The sequence below is a fragment of the Phodopus roborovskii genome, unplaced genomic scaffold (genome assembly GCF_943737965.1).
Source record: "Phodopus roborovskii unplaced genomic scaffold, PHOROB, whole genome shotgun sequence".
Classification (NCBI taxonomy): domain Eukaryota; kingdom Metazoa; phylum Chordata; class Mammalia; order Rodentia; family Cricetidae; genus Phodopus; species Phodopus roborovskii.
This window is the reverse complement of record NW_026126407.1, coordinates 28788276-28812758: the sequence shown is the minus strand read 5'-3', so window position 1 is coordinate 28812758 and position 24483 is coordinate 28788276. Positions and strand designations below refer to the sequence as shown.

The window sequence follows — 24483 nt, the reverse complement described above, 5'->3', positions numbered from 1 at the left end:
TATGAGGACAAAGGGAGCAGAAGCAGCCAGCGGGGCTTTGTAAGATTGTGAGTGTGATGGAATTAGCCTTCCGGGAGTCAACTTCAGTGAGACAGAGTGAGGGGAATATATAGGATGGGGACAACATCTGGGACAGCACCTAATGGGTACTAATAATGTGCTTCGTTTGCATTTGGCAAAACAGTCTCTTCAGACAGACGGAAGCACGACACCTGATTATCCTATAGGCAGCAGGGGAGAGCATTTGCAGGAACTGTGTCAAAGATAAGTCAGGCATCCAAGCTCAGGGACAGCCCCCAAATAAGGCCAGGGAGAGAGTAGGAAGCCTCTGCTGGGGGAAGGGAGTCTTCTATCTCATTCTGCACTCAGGAGAGCTGTCCAGACATGGGGGGCTGCAACCTTAGGCAGCAGGGTCTTCTAACAGGCTGGGCGTGTGGCTCAGTGGTACAGTGCTTGTCTAGCCTGTTAGAGGCTCAGGTTCACTCTCCAGTACCACCTCCAAATTAATAAATATAAAATGTTTTTACATTCATTTATTGGGTGTATATGGATGTGTATGTACCACAGTGCATTTGTGGAAATCAGAGGGCAGCTTGTGAGAGTCAGTCTCCCCTGCCACTGTTGAGTTCCTAGAATTGAACTCAGGTTATTAGACTTGGCACTAAGTGGTTTACCTGCTGAGCCATCTGCCGGCCCTCATAAATAAAAATTGCTAGTTTAAAAATTTGTCCGTTAGCTCCTCCTGTAAGGGCCCTGTAATGATTACTATCGGTTGTCAGTTTCATTGGATTGAGGGGAGTACCTAAGAGCTTGGTAAAGCACATATCTGTCTGCATTTGATCATAAGGGCTGTTACAGAGAAAATTACTTAATCCATTAATGGACTCATTATTTCAGTCAAGTTTGGGGTGTTAGGGAACTCTAGAAGGTGAGGACTGAGTGGAGGAAGTGGGCGTCTAGGGGTGTCTTTGGAGGGCCTTTGCCCCACCCCTTCCTGTTAGCTCCTCTTTGCTTCCTGGCTACCATCAGGTGCACACCTTTCTCTTCCACACCCTTCTTCTGTGATGTTGTACCTTACCGTGAACCTCCACACAATGGAATCAGCCAGGTGAGGACTTCAAACTTGCAAGCCATGACCCCAAATTAGCCCTTTATTGAGAACTTTAAGTTATTCTTCTCAAATGTGTGTCACATCCACATAAGTATGACTAATGCAGTTCCTCCTCTCTTGAGATGTTGCCTCAAATCTGTGCTTCACTCTCGTGTGTGTCCAGCTGCCCTTTGCCTTATTCTTTTGTTGTTGTTTTGTCATTACCGATATTCCCTAAATCCCTATCTAATCATGTTCATGGCTTATTGTCTTATTCGTATCTTTACAAAAAAAAATGTACTTCAGGATAATGCTATTTGTGTTATTCACTTATGTTTTCCAAATAGCCTTTAATAGGGCTTGGCACATAGAAGAGTTAGAACACAGATCCTACAGCAGTCTTTCTTTTGTACTTTGAAAACTCAGAGCACACCCCCTTGTGGTATCTGCCTCTCTGGACTGACAGTTGATATGTAACCTGCTGTGACATTATAAGGCTCACAGCCTTGAGTTATTTTCCTCTTTCAATTGCCAGCCCAGCTCCCAGAGTTACCCAAGACAACCTTGAATTATAACTTAGCATGTATCTAGTGCCTTCCTGCCTTGTCTTGTGACTCCTGACACACATCATGTGGTGTGGAAACACCTCCTTTCCCAAACCTATAAGAGTGAGGAATTCCTGTTCTCGGGAGTTGAAGGGTCTGCTTTGCCTATCAGGGCTCCATCATGACTGCCTATGACCTCATTCTAATAACTCTTGTAATGAATCTTTTTCTGTCCCACCAGCCAGCTCCTAAATGGAGACTTATTAATTATGAAAGTTTGGCTTTTAGCTTAGGCTTGTTTTCTACTAGCTCTTATAACTCAATTAACCCACTTTTTTTTTAAAAAAATTAATCTACATTCTACCATGTGGCTTTTGTCTTTAACCCGGTCCGACTCTTTCCAAATCTGGCTGGCATCTCTCGTGTGCCTGGATTCATCTCAGGTTTCCTCTCTCTGCCCAGGGAAGCCTCTCTCCGACTTAGCTATTGGCCATTTAGCTCTTTATTAAACCAATCAGAAGGTGCCTTAGGCAGAGATATATCCTTTCATTGCAAACAAATATCCTACAACAAGCACCCCTTTTTGTTTATTTGAGGGAAAAGAAGACTTTTTAAATACTTATTATTGTGTGTATAAACATGAAATGTATGTACTTCCCAGAAGGACTAGAAGGGGGAATTGGAACCCAGGCACTGGAGGTACAGGTCATTGTGAGCAACATGATAGACACAGTGGGAATTGAACCCAGGTTCTCAACAAGAGCAGCAAGAACTCATAAACCTCTGGGCCTCTCTCCAGCGCCACTAACAACTACAATAAAGCTCTTCTAAAGGGTACTTTGTGCCATCTTCCTTTACATGAACCTGCAACATTTTTTATTAGGTATCTAACAAGTAGGTGTTTGGTTCCTGGTGTCTACTACTCTTTTCACTGCATCTATGAACCAGAGGAGCTGAGCGGGCCAAGTCACAGACAAACCCAGGAACTTCAAATACCAGAATCCCTGGATCTCGGAGTAGACTACATTTCCCAGAGGCCTCTGCTCCCCCTTCCCTCGGACCTGGAGCCCTGACTTCCCGAGAGCCTTCGCGGGCCCGGGGGTCGTCTAAAGCGCGGTTGGACGTGGGGGTTCGAGGTCTCTAGACTGAGGCCGCGGGCGAGGCCGCGCTGAGCCTCTGTGAGGCGTAGCGGCAGCCTCGCGGGGGGAAGGTGAGCAAGCCTGTTCTGTTCGTACGCCAGACAGGGGCTGAGCTGGATTCGGCTCCGCACGAACTCCCGCGCCCCAGCGCCTCCGGCGCCCCCCCTCCCCGGGCGCCTGCCTTGGGCACGCGGAGGAACGCGCGCTCCCAGCGGTCTCGGCACTGGACCGCAGGTGACCTGCTCGCCACGGCCGGGGCGGGGCCAACCTCGGCTATGTTTCCCGTGCCGCCCTCCTGTCCTGGGCCACTGGTCCCTTTCTGGAGTTTTCTCTGGGGATCTGGAAATCGACCTCTTGACAGCAGCAGAACAGTTATGTGGGCAACGCGTGGGAAGGAGGAACACGTCCCTGACCCGTGTCAGACCTGAGCGGGTGCAACTGGATGTGTCCCCTGTCGCTACATTTTGGCCTCAATTTTCTGATCAGAAGGGTATGGGCAGTGCCAACTGGTTTGTGGTGAACAGTGTAGGGTGATGCCTGGCACGTGGGGGCTCAGTGAGTCCCCTCTGTGATGGAGTCCAGTGTCGCCTGAACCTTCTAGAACTGATGCCCATCCCCAGCTCCTGCTTCTTCCTCTGAATGCAGGAGAGCCAGGCTCGGCTGATGGGACGCTTTTGGAGATGGTGCTTCTGAGAGGTGTGAAGCAGCAGGTGCTACCTACCCCTTCCTTTTCTTCCCTCAGATTCGCCTTCATCTTCACCGTCTGTCATCTGTGGAGAGAACATGGCTCCTGAGCAAAGAGAAGCGAGGTCTCTGGTAAGCACATTTCATTTCTTAGTGGAAGGAGGGGTTTGGAGTTTTCCACATAGTTCAGCCTTCACTAGGGTTTGGAGCGAGGAGTTGAGCCTCCCTCCATGACCAGCAGAGTCTGTAGGAAGCACATCCCATGTTCACAATCCTAGTCTTCTGTATTTCTTGATAGACACGCTATTGTTGCCTGATCCCAGTCTGGTGTATGCTTACAAAGTCCACAAATAACATGCCAGGTGCCCTAGGACAGAACAAACATACATAGTTGAGAAAATTATTTTCTGGCCCTGCCTCCCTCACTCATCTGTATTTCTTTCTTTGCCCTTACCAAGATTGTCTATTCTCTTTTCCTGCCAGTCCTTACGTTGCTCCCCCAGCCTTCTCCAGCCCATGGTGGGTGTTTATTTTATCCACTTTACTCTATGAATTATGTGTTGTGCTTGTACACTTCCTTTAAATTTTTTTTGTCATGTGTAAGTTTGTGTGATATGGTGTGCATGCATGTATGCATATTCTCATGTGTTTGGACAGGCATATCTGTGTATGAGAATGTGCATGTAAAAGTCTGAGGCTACTGGATGACTTCCCCCATGATTTTCCAGATCTTATATTTTGAGTCAGAGTCTCTTACTTGAACCCAGAGCTCATCAAGTTGCCTTTCCTCACAGTTGTCAGTGACGTTTGAGGATGTGGCTGTGCTCTTCACTCGAGATGAGTGGAAGAAGCTGGATCACTCTCAGAGAAGCCTGTACCGAGAAGTGATGCTGGAGAACTACAGCAACTTGTCCTCACTGGGTAAGGGAGTTTGCTGTGGGCATAGATTCAGAAATGAGACTGTAGCTCCTCCTTCCCTGAGTGAAAGCTGTGGTTGTTGTGAAACATTAGCCCAATTTTGCCTTAAAGTCATGCAAATGGGTCCTTATAAATAAGTAGTGGCATATTCTTCCCATAGCAGGCTTGGAACTGCCCATGTTCAGTAGAGGAGGTGGCAGTGAGACTATCGCTTCCCTCGTTCTTCCTGGTCCAGGCACCATCCCCATCAGCAATCATTTGTGCTTGTTTGGTTCATCTCTGAGCAGAGAGCTCTGTTCTGTCTTTGGAACCTCTTTCCCATTGCCTTTACTAGAAGTTCACATACTTATTCTGCAAAGGGCCATATAGGGTAAACATTTTAGGCTTCCTTGATTTCTGCAACATGAGAAATTTTCTGTCTTCTGTGGATATCTGGCTTTTAGCTAATGAGTTAATTTTATCTACAAGCAGGATTACCATTTACCAAACCAAAGGTGATTTCCCTGCTGCAGCAAGGAGAGGAACCCTGGAAGGTGGAGAAAGAAGGTTTTGGAGGCTCCTCTCTTGGTGAGTGAGTGTGCAGGCCTGGCAGTGTCTGCAGGCACTGGTGTGGTGGTAAGTAAGGAGAGGGTGTAGTTTGGAGTGTGGGATGGAAAATGTCTTCGGGTTCTCGGTCCGTAAGAAGTGATGGTGGCTGGGCTGGAACTCAGTGGTAAGAACACCTGAAGATGAGGGATTGGAGTTCACCAGACCCAAGATAAAGATAAATAGGTGTTTTATTGGAGAACAACTTACATGGATAAGAGTATCCATGTAAGAGGGACCGTCTCAAGGTTCCTGCTTCAGAAGATGCTGTCTCTGTCTTTCTGATGCTCTCTGAGACCCAAGAGAGCATGCTCCTGCAAAACTCTACCTTAAAGCAATCAGTTTGCACCTGAAACCACGCCCAAAGGGTGTGGCTACTTTTTCAGGTCCACTGGCAAGGCCAGATGCCACTACAAGCACCTGCCTGGCACACACAAACCCCCGGGTTCAATTCCTAGCACAAAAAAGCCCAGTGGATTACAAAGGAGTGAGGGAGGGAAACTGAAGCTGAAGTTTGGTCCGGCCCCTTTATTCTCCTAATCATGTCCCGGGTGACTTTCTTGGGGTCTTTTTTCTTGTCGGTTATTTCTGAGGAGGGTTGTGTCTTCAGAGACCATTTAAGAAATCAGGTATATTTAAGGGATGATAAAGAACTCACTGAGGCTGAAGTTCAAAGTGTGTAAAGGAAAAGGAGATGAGATGAGAAGGCTCTGCAGGGGTCCCAAAACAGGTGCATGTGGACAACTGGAAGTACTTGAAATATAAATGGCAATTGTATAATCTTTGATAGCTTTGGGAAAGCTGGTTCTAATCAGAAACAATTCAGAGGTCTTTAGTAAAACAGCTAAAGAAACTGGTATGTCCTTATTCTGGTATCCATCAACACCAGTGATAGAGACAGCTCCAGAGAGTGTCAAGGAGTGAGGCAAGTTTCAGAGCACTGTTGATATTGTTACCACTAAGTTGGAAGAACATTGTGTTCTTAAAAAAAAAAAAAAAAAAAAAAAGTGTGTGTGGGGTGTGTGTGTGTGTGTGTGTGTGTGTGTGTACACTCAAGTGTAAGCTCTACACATGTGAGCACAGAGGGGTTAGGAGCAATGTGTCCTCTTAGAATGAATCTGGGTTAAGGGTCTTTATTTGCATATAATGTTTTAAATTTTTGCAAAGAGCTGTTATATTCAGGAAGCCCTCCTGTGACATGCACTTTGGAGGAGGGACTGACTGACAGTGAGGCACAGCCAGGGAGCTACTGCCAGAATGAAGGTAAACAGCTAGTGGAATGTGGATGAAGGCCTACTTCAGGAGTCTAGAGAGACCCAGTTTGAAGAGTTTGGGGTGGGGGTGGTTTTCATTTTAGGTTAACTCAAGTACTCAGCCACAGATCTCCAGTGGGGTATTCTACAAGGTTGAACTCACAAGGTCAGCGTCCTTGAAGCCTTGAGCAGATGGGTTGGGAGTAGGATCCTGGAAACTGATTTTGCAAGGTGATTACGAGAAAAGACCTTGTGAGCCTGCCCTGAAGTGACCTGAACTGGGGCAGGAGAGGTGATGGCTATGGTGATAGAGATTTAGGGCTGTTGAATTGGGTGGGAAACTCCCTCGCTGGAGAACTAAGGCTCGCACATGGACTTCTGCTCGCCTAGCCTTTCATAAATGCTGAACAAGCTCTGTGGTAGGTGCCAGCAAAGTGGCAGTAGGAGGGATAAAGCAGGATCCTGCTCTTGAGAAGTGCTTGATGCAGTGAGGAGAATAAAGAAACCAAGCATCCATGACCAGCCATGTGGAAAAGTCTAGTGAGGACTAGTAGAGAATGGCACAAAGTGCAATGAGAATGCAAGGCAGGAGCCCCTGGAGGCAGTGCTGTGTGTGTGTGTGTGTGTGTGTGTGTGTGTAGGGTGTGTTGGGGGTTCATGAAACTTGAGTGTGTGTCTAGATTAGGGAATGATGACTGAAGGAGCCAATATTGACCCAGGAGAAAAGTAGAAGAGGACGGCAAGAGACATTGGCAGGACCGGATTTCTCCTGAGGCCCATCACATGGTTTGATCTGAGGATTTGAGAGTCTGTACAGGGCTGAGGAGTCATGAGCAGCCTGGAGCTAGGTCAGGGAACCTGAGGGCAAGGAGAGAGAGGAGTTGGGGCAGATCTGAGCCCTTAGGTCTGTCAGTGAGCCTGGACCTGAGAGCCAAATGACTGGCTCTCACAGCCCTTGTGTTGTACAAGAGCATCTCTTCCTAGTCCAAAGTGAATGAATACTCGTGAGATGGCAGCCACAATTGTCTTACATCCTCATTTGTGTAGAAACTGCTAGAGGTCACTCCAAGTAGTTAGGATGCCTGAAGGGAAGGAATTAGCCTGAGAAGAGTATATCTGCAGTTCAGAGCAGTCTTGGGAGAGGCTGAGATACCTGATAAAGTGTGGTCACCTGCCTTCCTCAGCTCTGGGGGAAATCTTAGTAGATGACTGAGGAGTGAAGTGATGAGTGGACATCATTGGAGCTTCTTTCTGCTCTGTTCCATGTGAAGGTTTGACTGTAGCCCAGGCTGGCATTGAACTCTATATTTCTCCTACTTCAATCCCCTGAGCACTGGGATTATAAATATGCTGCTCTGTTCCTCTTGAGGAATGGCCATTCTTTCTTCTCTCAAAAGTGGACTTCAGTTGGGAGACCTAGGGATACTCATGTGTCCATGATGTGCCCTGGCAAGTTACCATGTGCCTGGACTCCTTTTCAGCAGGAGCTCATATCCCACAAGTGCAAATGAAAGACCTGCAAATCTGTACCTTAGGTCATGATGTCAGACAGAACCCAACTCTAAACCTGCAAGTTGTTTTTCCCTTCAAAACTAGTCACAGATAAAACAAACAAACAAACAAAACAACAAAACAGAACTCAGTTCTTTAGAGCACTTGATGCCCTTGCAAAGAATGAATCAGTTCCCAGCACCCACATGGTGGTTCATAACCATTCATAACTGCAGTTCCAGGGCTTCTGACACCCTCTTCTGACCTCTGTGTGCCCCAGGGACACGTGTGGTACACATGCAAGCAAAACACCCTTACATGTAAAAATGAATTTAAAAAACAAAATGCACAAATAAACAGCTTTTGTCCCTAGGTTTGTAAGTTTTAAACTGAGAGGTGAGAGGCCATGGCTCAGGGCTTGTGTCTTACTTGGGTCTCTTGCTTAAGAATTGGTCTAACCCTAAGCAATGAGATGGTGCTTTTCCTACATAGCTATACTAAGAATCATGGGTGTGTTGCACCTGTGTATCACACAGGTTTGCTTCACATCCAAATGCAGAAATAGTCTGGAATTCTGACATTTTTAAATCCCAGAGATGATCTAGTAATCACATCTTCAGTGAAAGATCACTTAACCTGCCTTTCCTTTATTGTCTGTCTTTAATGTCAGCAGTCATTGAGAGTACTGAACTGTGAGGGGTAGTCAGCTGCAGAGTCATCTGCTGTTCTATCAGTGAAGTTCTGGGGGCTGTGTCTGCTCAGAGGAAGGGTAGCTTTTGCTGATTTTATACTAGGGTTATCACAGAGGTTAGCAGCAGACCTAAATAAAATTAAGTGACTTAAAGCAATTAGAAGCCATTGTCTCATTTCAGGTTGAAAGGCCATGTTTGCCATGGCCCTGCTTCCTCTGAGACAGGATAGAGACCATCCTTGTGTTTTCTCAGTTTGTAGTGATAGCCATCGTTCTGAGTAGATTGTAAGGAACAGTTAGTATATCCATAATCTAAGACTGACCTCAGTGGAAAATGAATTGAGAGCTAAGACCCTGGCACTTGGGAGTTGAAATGAGTACAATAGAATTGACTTAGTTAAGGTTACGGTTTCTGTGATGAAAGACTTCTACACCACAGTTTATCATTAAAGGAAGTCAGAACAAGAACTCAAGCAGTATAGGAACCTGGAGGTGGGAGCTGATGCAAATGCCACAGAGGGTGCTGCTTACTGGCTTGCTCCTCATGGCTCTCTCAGCCTGCTTTTTTATAGAACCCAGGACCATCAATAGGATGGCACCACTCAGGATGGGATGGGCCCTCTCTCACCAATCACTAAGAAAATATCCTACAGGCTTCCCTACATTCTTATCTTATGTAAGCATTTTCTTAATTGAGATTCTGTCCTCTCAGTTGACTGTAGCTTGTGTCAAGTTGAAATAACTTAATCCTCTCTGGTACACTAACCAAGCCATTCATCAAACCCAATCTTTAGGGTATTTACCACAACTGATCACTTGCTCCTCTCTGGCTCCCAGAACACTAATCCTCTCCTGGTTTTCTTCTTATATGTTCAAGAGATCTGGTGATTTCTTTCAGTTCTTTGGCTTTAAATAGAATCTGTATGCTGATGACTCCCACATGCCTATCTTCAGCTCTGACCTTTTCCCCAGATCTCTAAAAATAACACACAGCTATTTCAGTTCCTCCTTGCATTTTCTCCTGCAGCCCCTTAGCTATCACAGATATACCTGAAACAGACCCTCTAGGACTTGCCATTTTCTCCTCCCTCTTGGTAATCAGTGCCATAATTCATTTTCAGGCTGGAATCCTAGGCATGATCTTAATTGTCCTCTTTCATTCTTAGTACTCTGTTAGTTGATTATCTCAGCCCTGTTAGCAGCTTCATCTCTATCTTACCGCTTTCTGACTGTACCTCAACAGCTTCCTAAACCCTTCATCTCCATGCTTTCACCCCTGCCCCAGTTCACTCTGTTCTCTGCCAACTTAAATAAGCACTGTTTCTGCAAGCATCCTATCTTGCTTAGTATAAATTCTATAATCGTCAACAACACCAAGGGAGCCTTGTATGATTTGCCTCTCTCCCATACTGTGCTCTTTTGACATTTTCCCTTTTGTTCAGTGCATTCCAGGTACCACACGTTTTCCCTTTTGTTCAGTGCATTCCAGGTACCACATCTTTGCTCTTTCCTGATGGGAGATACCATTCTGTAAATATGTTTCTCTTATTGGTTAATGAATAAAGCAATGTTAGCCAATAGGAAACCAAGATAGGCAGGACTAGGAGACAAGGATGATTCCAGAAGTAGTAGGAGAGCAGAATGCCAGCCCCTCTCTCCGGTAAGAAGAAGACCACGTGGAAATACTTAGATTAATAGAAATGGGTTAATATTTAAGACAAAGCTAGCTGATAAGAAACTAGTAACCGACCAACAGCTTTATTTATTAACCAATAAAAGAAACATATTTACAGAATGACATCTCCCATCACTTTCCAGAAGTCATCTGTGTTTCTGTGTTTTGCCTAGGACTCTCTTTAGATAGCCACATGGCTTCTATTTACTTACTTGTTTGTCACTGTATCCTGTCTGCCATTCCAGCACACATCATACAAACATATGAAAGCATAAGTTTCTGTAAGGCTGGAAGCTTGTCTTCCTCAGCATATTCTCTGCATTCCCTTAGAACATTATCTAGCCATGGTAGTCACCTAGTGAGTGAGTGTGAATGGAAGGGTAGTTTTCTACATATGTAAAGATAAACCAGTAAAAATTAATTGGACTGCTCCAGAAACTGCATCTAGCTCAGCATACCTGAAAAGTTGCTAGGGGAGGGAAGTGATGGCAGATGTAGACAAAAGTTCAATTCACTGTGGGGAGGAACTGGACCTCAACTATGAATCAGTGCATTCTAACAGATCTTTAGGAACCTGTAGCACAGGAAGATGTAGATTTAGACAGGATTACCTGCTTGCAGTGTGGTGACTGAGTTGTCAGAGGGCAAGATTCAAAGATAGGAAACTAGTTGGGAGACCATAGTAGAGACAGTAATGCATAAGAAACAAAATGCCATCTCCGTGCCTCTCTTAGTCACTGTTCTATTGCTATGAAGAGACACCATGACTACAACAACTCTTACAATGGAAAACATATCATTGGGATTGGTTTACAGTTTCAGAGGTTTAGTCCATTATTGTCATGATTGGGAGCATGGCAGCATGCAATTAGACATGGTGCTAGAACAGCAGCTGAGTATTCTATAGCCTGATCCATAGGCAGCAGGAAGACAGACAGACAGATACACAGAGAGAGACAGAGACAGAGAGATACTGGGCCAAGGCTGGGCTTTTGAAGCCTCAAAGTCTATCCTTAATGACATTCTTTCTCCAGCAAGGATACCTCCTAACTCTCTCAAACAGTTACACTCCTATAGGGGTGATTCTTATTCAAACCACCACACTTTATGTATGGGGAAGATACACAGTATAGTGCCAGACTGCTGCACTCAAAACTCTAGCAAAGGCAAGGTGTCAGAACTGTAGCCTTTCTTTACGAGAAAGCCTGAGGCAGTGTGTTAGACTCTTTATTGCTGTGACAAATACTAGAGAGAAACCATTTAAAGGAAGAGAGAATTATTTTGTCTCATGGCTTTAGATATTTTAATCCATGGCACTTTGCTACCTTGCTTCTGGGCCTGTGGTAAGGCCAAGCATCACGTGAGTGATATATGAATAGGGTGGTTCAGAAGTTGGAGGGGGGGAATAGGGATGAGCTGTATGAGATACTCCTCCAATGACCTATTCTCCAAGGCCCCACCTCCTGACTTCCAACACCTCTCTACAATCTCATTGGGTTAGGAACCCATTGATGATCCAGCTAGTAATGAAGCTTTTAATACATGATTCTTTAGTTGACATTTCAAACTCAAACCATAGCACCTCCCATGTTTGATGCATGGATGAGGCTACCTTTCCAGCTTACAGTTCTTGACCTTTTGCCTACCTTGTGGCACCACTGTAGAATTAATTTAATAATGTGTTCTGTGTGAACTGATTCAGAAATTTTAATCACCTGTGTTCTGTTTGGGAAGGCAGGTTCTAAGAGGGCCTATGACTAATGTATAGAAATTCATGTTTAAGTATTGACTTTCTTCAGATTAGGGAGGTTTAAGTAAGAAAGATTTACTAACCAAACCAGATGTGGTAACATATGCCTATAATTCAGCACTTGGAAGGCAGAGGCAGAAGGATTGCTACAAGTTTGAAGCTAACCTCATCTACCAACTTGGGCTGTGTAGTAAGATTCCATCTCAAAACAAAACAGAAAGGTAGGTGTGTGGTGTGGTGTGTGTGTGTGTGTGTGTGTGTGTGTGTGATACCATTGAGGACTTATGAGAGGTAGAACATGCTGATCTGGTTTTTATATGTAGAGGTACGGAAGTGGTCACCTGTAATCCCAGCACTCAGGAGGCTGAAAGGCTGAAGCAAGAGGTAATTAGTTCAAGGACACCAGGGCTACAGATTGGGATTCTGTCTCAGGAATCTGGTTGGAGGAATGGACCATGGATATTCAGAGTCAAGGATTTTTACAGTAAATTTTTTAATTAAATCTGAAAAATATTGTTGGCAGGAAACCAAACTGGGCAAACTTAGCAGATAACAATGTAGGTGACTATCATTTGTACTCTGAATTCTGGATAATGCATTTTCCAACCCTGTCCCATTTAATCACCCTCTTGAAATGGGCCTGCTTTTTTTTTTCTCTCTTCTTCACTCTACTATTTCTATTCCCATCGATTATGTTTCTCAACTAACTTTTCTATTCCACCCTCAGTATTTTAACCATATACCAAGGACAATGTAAATAACATTAGTATTTACTCATTCTGTGTGTCTTGTCTCAGTAGTCAATTTTTATACCACAAGAAACATCTTTGGTTTCTTTTTTCCCTTTCTAGAATTGAGGTGCAACCATAGACCCACTAAGTCAACTCAAACACAAGACTCTTCATTTCAGGAACTGATTGTGAAAAAATCTAAAAGAAATGAACCTTTGAACTTGAAGTCAGAAAAACTTTTCATACATGAAGGCAAATTGGAGGAAAAGCTGGATAAGGATACTTTGACTATAGAAAGAAGCCATAAAAACAGTGAATTTATCGCAAAGTCACATACAGAAAAAAGGTCATCAGATTGTGAAAAACAAAATACTTTCAAGCAGATACCATATTTATCTAATCAACCAAAAATCACACCAGATAAACGATATAAATGTAGTATGTGTGAGAAAACTTTCACCAACACTTCATCTCTTCGTAAGCATGAGAAAAACCATAGTGGAGAGAAATTATTTAAATGTAAAGAATGTTCAAAAGCCTTTAGCCAAAGTTCAGCCCTTATTCAACATCAAATAACTCATACTGGAGAGAAGCCTTATGTATGTAAAGAATGTGGGAAAGCCTTCACTCTCAGCACATCCCTGTATAAACATCTAAGAACCCACACTGTAGAGAAATCATACAGGTGTAAGGAATGTGGTAAATCTTTTGGCCAAAGGTCAGGTCTTTTTATACACCAGAAAGTCCATGTTGGAGAAAACCCTTATAAATATAATCCAGGTAGGAAGTCATCCAGTTGCAGCACATCCCTGCCTGGTCAAAGAATTCATTCCAGAAAGAAGACCTACTTGTGTAACGAATGTGGCAACGCCTTTAAGTCTAGCTCCTCCCTTCGTTATCACCAGAGAATCCACACTGGAGAGAAACCTTTCAAATGTAGTGAATGTGGCAGAGCCTTCAGTCAGAGTGCATCACTTATCCAACATGAAAGAATTCACACTGGAGAAAGGCCCTACAGATGTAGTGAATGCGGAAAAGGCTTCACTTCTATTTCAAGACTCAATAGACATCGAATAATTCACACTGGGGAGAAGTTTTATAATTGTAATGAATGTGGCAAAGCCTTAAGTTCCCATTCCACTCTTATTATTCATGAGAGAATCCACACTGGAGAGAAACCATGTAAATGTAAAGTTTGTGGGAAAGCCTTCAGACAAAGTTCAGCTCTGATCCAACATCAGAGAATGCACACTGGAGAAAGACCTTATAAATGTAGTGAGTGTGGGAAAACATTCAGGTGTAACTCATCCCTCAGCAACCATCAGCGAATTCATACTGGAGAGAAACCATACCGATGCCAGGAGTGTGGCATGTCATTTGGTCAAAGTTCAGCTCTTATTCAGCATCGCAGGATTCATACTGGTGAGAAACCCTTTAAATGTAACACATGTGGGAAGACCTTTAGGCAAAGCTCTTCACGTATTGCACATCAGCGAATTCATACTGGAGAGAAGCCCTATGAATGTAACACATGTGGGAAACTTTTCAACCATAGGTCATCCCTTACCAATCATTATAAAATTCATGTGGATGAGGACTCTTAAAAAAAAAAAAAGCAAATTTGCATGTGTAAAAGCCTTAAACCAAAGCTCTTTGGAGAATATGTACTTGAAAGATGTAATAAACAATGAATATTGGGGGGGGGGACCTACAGTCAACTAAATGCCATGGATAAATTGTGTAACAGAAGGAAAGTATTCATGGTTGTCCAACTCTTTAAATAATTACTTGAGAGCCAGCCATACACATGGTCATACCTACTGAGGACCCTGAACCATGAGGATTGGTTGAGTCTGAGTTTGAAGCAGCCTGAGGAGACCTGGCAAGATCCCATGTGGAAAAATGAGCAGCCTGAGATGAAGGATTCATAACTGAAGACCATGACTTCAGGCATTTGTAAAATGGTGCTTTTCTCTCTGCAGCAGTGTGTTGGATGTAATTGTAATCATAGGCATCTTAAGTGATTAGCAAAGCACTAAACTCTACACTGGTAGTATTTTTATAACATTTTAATAACATCCAAAAGGGATCAAAGAAATTATACATTTTTAAGAAAAAAGGGGGGGCACAATAAAGGAAAAATAAACTGCAATCTACCTCTTAGCCTCTGAAAAGTATCATTTTCTTTACCCAATTTCAAATGCTATATGTGAAGTTTATTAAAAGTGGAAATTCAAAAGCTGGTCTCTCTTGGTGTTGCTGTGATTTGGAGCTTTGCTACCCAATTATTCTGTTCCTAGAATTTTGTTGCTGCTATTTTGATTGCTTTAAAGTCATTTATTACTAAATTCTATTATCCCATGTGCTGTTGTCTAGGTATATTAAATATGCAAATGGGCAATTATGGAGAGAAGAAATGACTTAGTGGTTAGGAGAATGCTTTGCAGTTTCAAAGGACTTAAGTTCAGTCCCAATATCCATGTCAGGTGGCTCATATAAGTAACCTGCCACTAGCTCCAAGGAGGTCTGTTATCTCCAGTCTCCACAAAATTGCACAAATGCATATTCACACAAGTGCATAATTTAAAAATCTTTTCAAGATACAGTCAGAAATAAAATTCAAAGTTGCTGAGTTTTGTTTTTTTGATACTTTTGTCACATGCAAAACCATGTCAGAGGATATTTGACAAATCTAATGCCTGTAGGATGTGTGGAACTTTGTGTTCTGTCAAAGCTTACCTGGAGATCAACTATGCTCAGTCTCCAAAGAGAAAGTCTGGTGGAATTTGGATCTATGAAAGGTGCAATCATTTTAATAAATATGACACACCAAATGCAAATAAATAAATCTTAGAGGTACTACATACATGTAACTTAACCATGTGCTATGTATTTATATTCCTATCCTGAAAGAGAAGTGTGAAATAAGCATCAACCACAAGGATGGGTGCTCTCATCCATGGTAAGAACCTTTGAAACCTGAAGTATTGTGACCTCACAGTGAAGGAAAGCCAGATTTGTGCAGTTATGAAGAGGCTGGTATTTTAAGGACTTCCCATTTAGCTAAAAACTCAAGTAGATTTTTTTTTTTTTCCAGTAATCACCAGTGTGCATTCAAGAGACTTGAAGCAATTTGTGCTTTGAGGTTTAGGCAGTGGGGTCCAGAATCCTTTAGAGTCTCATCCTGGAGATCAGACACATTCTCTCCCAGGTTTACAATCAAATACTACTAGAGATGTCACCCTGTGGTTATTTGACTGATGTAATTGTCGGAAAATAATAATCTTGTTGTTATACAAATGAATACATGGCAAGGTAATTTCTTTTGCCAAAAAGGGTGGTCCAGGACCCAAACCAGGCTAATGAGCACATTTAGCCAAAATGGCTGTTTTATCCCCAAGGTAGGTGTGGATTGTGTCTCATCCCATTGATAGCTCTGGACTCCCCAATGTGATGAAATTAGATAGTTGGCTAATTGGTTGTTTTATATTCATTTGTAGTTGGAAATGGACCCTCAGGTTTGTATCTCTTCAAGACTCATCTCTTAGACTTTGAGTACAGCCTTCCTACACTGATATGTAGTGTTGGATTGTCTTTTCAAGACCACATACCGAAGTCATGTGTCATCAGAATACTCTTCATAGACTATGGGGGGCGGGGGGAGAGGAAGGGAGAGAAGCATAGCCACTTGGCATGCCAAGGAATGGCACAAGAGACGTGTTATCCCAAATTTCTTGAACTTCATCCCATTTATAGTAGGCATCAGCCTACATTTGTTCCTTCTGTGTAAAAGGAGGATACAAGAGGGGAGAGAGCCATGCACAGAGAGGAGATGGAGATACAGACTTTCTGATCCCAAACAAGCTGACCATCTCCTTCTACAAAGGCTTCAGGACAGATCCACCTCAGGCCTGCAGAGTATTGGAGCTCATGCTAGGAAACAGCACCTGAAGCATGTTTTCACTGCTTGGGCTCAGTGGAAGAAAGGGGCCCCAAGAATCCCAGTAAATGGGTGCTGGAGATGTAGCTCAGTTGCCTAACTTTCACAAATGCCTGAGTTCCAGCCCATAAACCAGGCTCATAGTGGTGGCACATCTATAACCTTGGCCTTTGGGAGACAGAGGCAGCAGGATCTGTTCAAAGCCATCTGTTAATAGTGAGTTTGAGATCAGTCTGAGTTGTATAAAAGCTTAAAAAACAATCCAAGCCAGGTGCTGGTGGCACACGCCTTTAATCCCAACACCAGGGTGGATCTGAGTTTGAGGCCAGCCTGGCCTACAGAGCTAGTTCCAGGACAGGCTCCAAAGCAATACAGAGAGATTTTGTCTTGAAAACAAAAACAAAAACAACAACAAAAAACAAACAAACAAACAAAAAACAAATCTCTGAAAGAAGATAGTTTCTTTGGTGGCTTCCACAGCAACTGCATGTGTTCAGAGGGAGGCAGCTGGAGGATGACAGTCAACCTTCCCTATACATGTTCAGAAGATCTCTGGGCCTTAAATAAACTGCCATAAACACAGCTGGCTACCTTACAACTTAAAGAACCCAATGCCCGTTTCTCCTCTGTGGGAACAAACAGTCTTCTGGTATGGAGATCCTTTTCTACAAGAGCTTCTTTGACAGCCGCTAGGCCCCTCTGCTTTCTTTCATCTGTAGTCATAGAACTTCTGTTCAGTGTGTTTATGGTTTCTCAGCCTGGTTTGGGCCTTTGAAATCTCAGTGACACATCTCCAACAAGGCAACATCTACTCCCAACAAGGCCACTGATCCTAATCCTGTCAAATAATGAATACCTACTTCAACAAGGCCATAGGTCCTAATCCTTTCAAATAATGAATGGCACTTCCTATGAGCATATGGGGGTCATTTTCATCAAGCCACCAAAAGGCCACACCTACTAATCCTTCTAATCCTTCACAAACAGTGATATCCCATGATGGCCGAGCATTCAAATATATAAGGCCATTGGAGAGATTCAAGATTCATATTCCAAACACCAACAATCATAGCAAATAGTATAAATGTATACAGGATTTCCATCTCATGTCAATGTTAACATCAATGTAGGAATCATGTTTCCAACATTGGAAGGAAAATGCTGAAAATGGAGCATATGGCTATAATCCCTGCATGTAGGAAGTAGAGGAAGGAGGATCCTGGGTTCATAGCCAACCTGAGATACCTAATAAGAGAAGAGAATAGAGAGATAGCTAGAGAGATAGATGATAGATGGATGGATGGATAGATATCATAAAATATAGAAAAGCTACTTGCTACTTAAACTCCCTTCATTTTTATATGCTCATGCAACTATTAAAGAACCCTAGAGAGTGTGCAGCTTCTGCAGGCTTTGGAGAAAGAGCAGCAATGTTCCAGATGGAGGGTCTCGCACCGAAGCAGGATCCTGAAAAGATGAAATGGAAGATGCGCAAGAATGTGATCCCCTCCATTCAGAACTTCTTATCTACAAGGCCCTGATGCGAGTCACTCCATATATCTTAAAGAAGTTGGACAGCATATGAAGATTGGGAATCACAGGGATGCATGGCATGAAGAACCTGGTGACAGTTTCTCTTCCTGTCTGCAGATGAATTGGCCCAGAAATGTGTAAAACTGATTAAATGGACATAAAAACTCTACTTGTTAAGAACAAGTTGGGCCTTGGGAACTGGTCTTCACCTTCATAGCTAAAATATAAAAGCTATTTGGGAAGTGTGAAAAGATGTCCTGTGGTCTAGTGTGCCCTTGGGCATGTGATAGCCACCTCTGTGAGTGTTGATGGAATTGTAAAAATGTCAAACTCTAAGGGGCTTATGTCTGGAAAAAAAAAAAAGAACCCTAGAGACCCCAAGAAATATGTATGATTATTATGTTTTTCTATGTATTTGGCTTTATTATTTCTATTTATACTGCAGAGTTTCTACAGTAGGGGTCATGCTTGATAACTCAAAGAAACACATGGGACCAGAGTCTCAACTACCCATCACATACTTAAAATGATAGATAAGCATTTTGCTAATCCCCCAGTTTTAAACACAAGATGCCTAATGTTGCACAAAGGGCTGCCCACCTTGGTCCAGACTAAGCATAATGAGGAAAGTACCACAAAGAATGGAGAAATGCACAACTTCCTTTCACCAAGTTGATGCCAAGCATCTGGGGCACAGGGAGGATACAGGATGCAGGACAAATGTGAACTGTGTTCTATAGTTCTCTTCACAGTGCTGTGCAAATACATCCAGATGAAAACCTGGATTGTTATGGTAGCACATGACTTTAATCCCTGTATTCTGGAGACAGAGGCAGGTCTTTGTGAGTTCAAAGACATTCTGGTTCACAGAGATAGCTTCAGACCAACTATATAGTGAGACCCTGTCTCAAAGTCCAAAACCAATGCTTGAGAGATGGCTCAGTTTTTAAAAGCAGTTGATGCTCTTCCAAGAACCTGGGTTAGATTCCCAGCACAATCATGGTGGCTCACAATACTCTGCAGCTCCAGTTCCAGGGCCTTTAATGACACCAGGCACACACATGGTGCACACACACATGCAGGCAAAATACCTATGCACATAGAATAAATTAATAATTAAAAGCAAAACACAGGTGTCTCTGACTGAGTTGCCTGCTTTTGGAGCCCATTCCTCCTACCAGATTGCCTCATCCATCCCTGATAGAAGCAGAGGTGCCTAGTCTCACTGCAACTTGATATACCATGGCTGGCTGATGTCACAGGATGCCTTTCTATATCCAAAGAGAAATAGTAGAGGAGGAGTGGATGGGAGTTTCCTTTGCCCTGGGTCTGTCTCCTGTAGACAGATCCCCCAGTGAGGGGTCATCAAAGGTCTTTGTATTTTTACATATTGAAGTGCTGCACTGAATAGTGTAGGTCACATGAATGGCACCTGCTGGAGAAGATGACCAAAGAGATGGGAGTGGATCTCAGTTGGGACAGGCCTGCATGACGTGCACAATGCCCTGAGCACTTTGGTGCCCAGTATTTCATAAATCAGTCTTGTTGCCACACATCTGTCATTCTAGCATTAGAGGCTGGAGGCAGGAGAGTCAAAATCATCCTAAGCAACCTGGAAATTTAAGGCCAATGTGTACTAAATGCCATATTTACACAAAGAAAATCTAACAAGCAAACGAACAAAGACTCTGAGCTGTTGGAGTGAACTTGTCAATCTCGAAACCATCCGTGACCTCTCTGAGGAACTCTGTAGTTGGTAGAGGCTGTGCTAGGTCACGGAAATGAAGCTTTGTGAAAAATATCAGATATGTTCCCTCCTACATGCAGAAGGGTTGTGGTCATTGCTTAAACTCTTAGTGGTATTCCGAAGTAAGGCACATTAAATTCAACCAAACTCAGGTTCACCAGATGGGGAAAGGTGATCTTGTTTCTTTGAGTAATTTCTGAATCCAGATAATGAGCTTTCTGTGTTTCCTGTGAATGACTTTCCCATTTGAACTGAGATAATTCTTTGAGAGCTTGTTGCTTTGAAAGGTAACCTGTGCCAGGCATTGCAATTGTGAGAGGTCCTGAGAACTCACCCTTCTCATGGAGAAGCAAACAGCCTTTGATATAAAGTGCACCGGGTGCTCAGAACTCCTACAAATGCTGTTCCAGCCTCCTCCCCAGGTCTATATTGTGGGGGAACTGCTGTGGAACAGCTGTTGTCTGCCCCTCCCATGGAGAGCATCACCAAATACTTAGTCACATGAGCAAAACCTCACCCAGCACACTCTTATTTCATGGACCTTTCATGACCTTGAGAAGAAATCCTGGCAGACTACATGTGTCCAGACCTGAAGGCTTGGACAGTCTATACTTCTAGACTTTACTGGCTAATTGTCATTTTTGGTGTGCTCTTTCCCATTCATTGGGAAAGCTGAGTGAGACTGGAATTTAGCCCTCCTGTTTTTAGTAATTACAGGTTAACTCCAGTGGTATTGGGTCCCCAGTAGAGACCCCAGGGGGCCCCAGAGTCACTGCTCAGTGTCTTTCCACCTCCATACATCATCAGGTTTGCTCAGTGGTACAGGGTACTGGAAACCTGAAGGCCTGGATCAAATTTAAACAACGTCTCTTGTTATAGGTTTTAAAAGACTGGGAAATGTTGTAGAATATTATTTTAACTATGTAAAGATTGTTTCATTTGTTTATGCTGCAGAATATTACTTTAACTGTGTAAAGGTACGGTTCCTTTTATTTATGCTACATTTGTTTAATTATATAAAAATATGTTTATATGAGGAGAAAGAGGGGGACAGTCTTGGGGCAAGAAGCCAGGCAGCCATCAGGGGTCCAGACATTAGAAGCAATGGAAGTCAGATATACAAAGGGAAAGAAAGTAAAAAGCCCTGAGGCAAAAGGTTAATTTAAGTTGAAAGAACTAGCCACAAATGAGCCTAAGCTAGGCTGAGCATTCATAACTAACAAGAAGTCTCTATATCATGATTTGGGAGCTGGTTAGTGGCCTAAAAGGGAAAGCCTGCTACAGGATAATTAGCAAAATGTGCAGGTTTAAATATAATATGTGATGGGTAGATGAGACTCTACCTGGTTCACTGTGTTTCTTTGAGTTGTCAAGCATGGTCCCTACTATAGAAACTTGGCAGTATAAACAGTCAACGAAATGAATCCATAGAATATATGAATTCCTAGAAAAAATGAAATAAATATTTCTTGGGTACTCTGGGTAGTTTTACCTATGACAGTGAGTAATAAGTTAAAAGCACAGTAGACTTTCTATATTCTATACTCTACCTCCCTTCTTCTCTCCCTCCCCTCTTCCTTTCCTCTTTCTCCCCCTCTCTTCCTCCCTCTCTCCATCTGCTAGAGAAAGATACCTACATCACAGCATGATTCTAAAGTTTTTATTTATTTATTTATTTATTTTTTACAGAGACAGAGACAAGAAATCCCTACTTGTCTGCACTGAGAATCTGGTTGTCAACTGTGATTCACCACAGCTGCCAGATGCTGGGATCTCCTGGGACAAAGGCAGGCAAAAGGTGTGGACTATCAAAGGATGGTTTAGGTTTCAGGACTGTCATCTGGGAAACAGAGAATCTTCCATGGAAATCATAGGTGATGGGTTTCCTTGTAGCTCTGAAGAAGGGACAAGGATGACATAATCCTAAGGCTGATACACAGGAGAGGGTAAAACCATTGAAAGTTGAGTGTTCATGGGAAGCAGAAGGCATCAGCCCCATCACAGGGAGGACCGGCCATGCTAAAACACGGGGAGATCGTAATCATGGCTCCCCACTCCCTGAATAGAGCTGACCAACTGCCCTTCTTGTGTGTCCACTCTGAACAGGTCCAAAATAAATCTCGTGAGGACAACAGAACATTTTGAAAATCACTGCTGCTCCAGCACATGGGTCTTGTACGTGAGCAGTTTCTTCCAGAGACCTGGAGATTAGCTACACCTCCTCCATGCCTGTTCAGAATTCCTAGCTTCTCTGGTCATTATCACCTTCATCTTCTTCTTTCTCCTCCCCCTCTTCCTCCTCCTCTCCCTCCTCTGCCTTCATTCTTTAGAGCTTCCTCCACCCCAAGACTGCTTTATTCAACTTCCTTTTGCTCCAATTCCTCCCCTCATTTGCATCCCCATATACAAGAGATAGTCCCAGGTAGTTTCAAGCTGGTGTCAAGGTGCACAATCCTGCTGCCTCCCTGCAGAACACCACCATCCCTATCCACCAGGCAGCCCTACCTCTTTCTTTTTCTTTCCCACTATAGTAAAGAAATTGATGATAGCCCACTCCTCCAATTATTGGGTATCAATTGCAATTTGATAGAGGGATTATTAGGTTAGCATGAGAGTTTAAAAAATTTCCATCTTAGTTGCTCTATGAAAAGGTAGCCTATTTGAAGGGGTTACCACATATGGTGAAATCCTGAATTATTTCAAGTTTATTCTTTTAAATTTTGGGACTTTTGATGTTTAAAACAGTTATATGTTCTCTCTCAGGAGCACAGGCTCTACAGCAATTTTGGAACACCACCAGGCCTCACATTATAAACTATTGTTTATCCAATTTTGATCCATACCACACCCCTAGATAGGGTGGGTCTGATTCAACCAGACCCAAGAGTTTTATAAGGTGCCTGACCTGCACATGGTTTCAGACTTCCAGAAGCCAGAAAGGTAAAAGCAGCTCTCCTCTGCACACTCCTGGCTCTGCTGCCCCCATCACGACACACAGAGCTCTGGGTCCCTGACTCTGGAATAGTAGGAAGCCCAGGAGGAAACATGCAGGTGAGATGGAAAAAGCCCACTCTGGTGTCTTTTTGTGAGGAAGGTTATACTGACAGTATTTGAAACAAGGTCTTACATATATCGCTGGATGGCCAGCTATTTGTTTTGTGAACTAGAGTGGCCTCCACCTTGCACTGTGAAGTCACAGGTGTGAGACACTCTCTTCTATTCATTGGCCATGCACAAGACAGGGAGTTGGCCAGTCTTGAAATTAATGGGCAGACCTGGCTGATCTGCAATACCCTGTGATCACCCTGGGTCTGTATTCTGAGAACTTGAACTCTATTTCTGAGCCATAACAACCAGTTTTGTCTTTTGGAAACTGTGTCTCAGGTATGGTGCAGTGTTGGTCTTGAACTCCAATTGTGGGCTAGAGGGCATCAAACACACTCTGCCTGGCTATCCCCTACATTCTGGTTTATAGCTATGATAAGGAGCTCTCAATATGTCTTCTTTAGTAAGGGTCTACTTTTGACACAAATACCTTCACTTGACTGAGTTCCTCCCAACTCTAGGATTATGGCCATATAACCTGCAGAACACATATCATATTTTATTTATTCATGTATTTTAAGATACAGTGTACTGCAGCCAAGGCTGGATTTAACCTTCCCATAATCCCAGGATGATAGTAAAGACTCTATGCTCCAGTTTGCATGTGACAAGGGCTGGGTGGGATTCAGGGCATCCATCATCCTGCCCACATGTTGTTTGATTTCTCTTCCCTCCCTTCCTTCATTCTCTGTTTATGCCCTGCCGCTACAGCCTCTTTTTTCTTTTAATGACCAACAGTCTCTGAGGTCAGAATATCCTAGAGCTCATCTGTCAATCTCAAGGGATCCATGAACTGGTCTCCTTCCTTTTTTTCTCCCCAGAACTTGGGACACAGTCCTCAATGTGATTTTTATTTTTTGAAATAGGTGACAGTAGACAGTCCAGTGTTGACTTATACCTCAGAATTTAGCCTAGACTAAACTCCAAATAGTTCTCTTCCAAGATCACCCATTCTCAGTACTAAGGTTACAAAAGTTGTAAATCCAGATGTTCAGTCATTAATGTTTTGGGTTTTTTTCTTTTTCTTTTATGAAAAGTGGTCTCAGCCTGGTATTGGTGGCAGACCCTTTTTAATCCCAGCACTCAGAGGCCAGCCTGGTCTACAGAGCTAGTTCCAGGACAGGGTCTAAAGCAATACACAGAAATCCTCTCTTGAAAAATAAAACAACAACAACAAAACAAACAAACAGACAAACCCAGTGATGTCATTCTATATTCAAGCTGGTTCTAATTGGTGATTTCCTTAAGTCTCTCAAAAATACTGCCATACTGTATGTTTTAAGCAACTGTATAATCCAACTGTATAATCTATGGGTTGTTCATACCCTGGTGCCCTGGGCCCTGCCCTCTCCCATCTACCTCCATGTGACTCCCAGCATGGAGTCTCTTCTCCCAACAAGGCAACCACTAACTCCACAGGTGGCTGCTCCTGTCAGTTCACATTCAATATTTCTATGTGACTTTTCTTGTCCCGGGCTCATAATCTGTAGTGTCATGTCTTAATACACTCTAGACTTGCTGCCGTCTATGAACTAGTCATTTTTTCTCCATTTTATCACATGATATGTGTATGTGTTACTCCTTCCTGGTTGTAATATCAACTCAC

The 24483-nt window shown here is 43.2% G+C and overlaps 2 protein-coding genes across 2 annotated transcripts in view; one reads left to right on the top strand and one right to left on the bottom strand.

Annotated features, from left to right (window-relative positions):
• The window catches only part of Canx (calnexin), a 1018992-nt gene that overhangs the window by 693249 nt on the left and 301260 nt on the right, over positions 1 to 24483 (bottom strand). The gene's annotated exons all lie outside the window — the stretch shown is intronic.
• LOC127219350 (zinc finger protein 354A) lies at positions 3512 to 14244 on the top strand. Its single transcript, XM_051180813.1, has 4 exons — positions 3512 to 3590; positions 4253 to 4379; positions 4845 to 4943; positions 12673 to 14244. Exons 1-4 carry the CDS (start codon positions 3558 to 3560, stop codon positions 14154 to 14156), a joined length of 1743 nt encoding a protein of 580 aa, XP_051036770.1. The 5' UTR covers positions 3512 to 3557; the 3' UTR covers positions 14157 to 14244.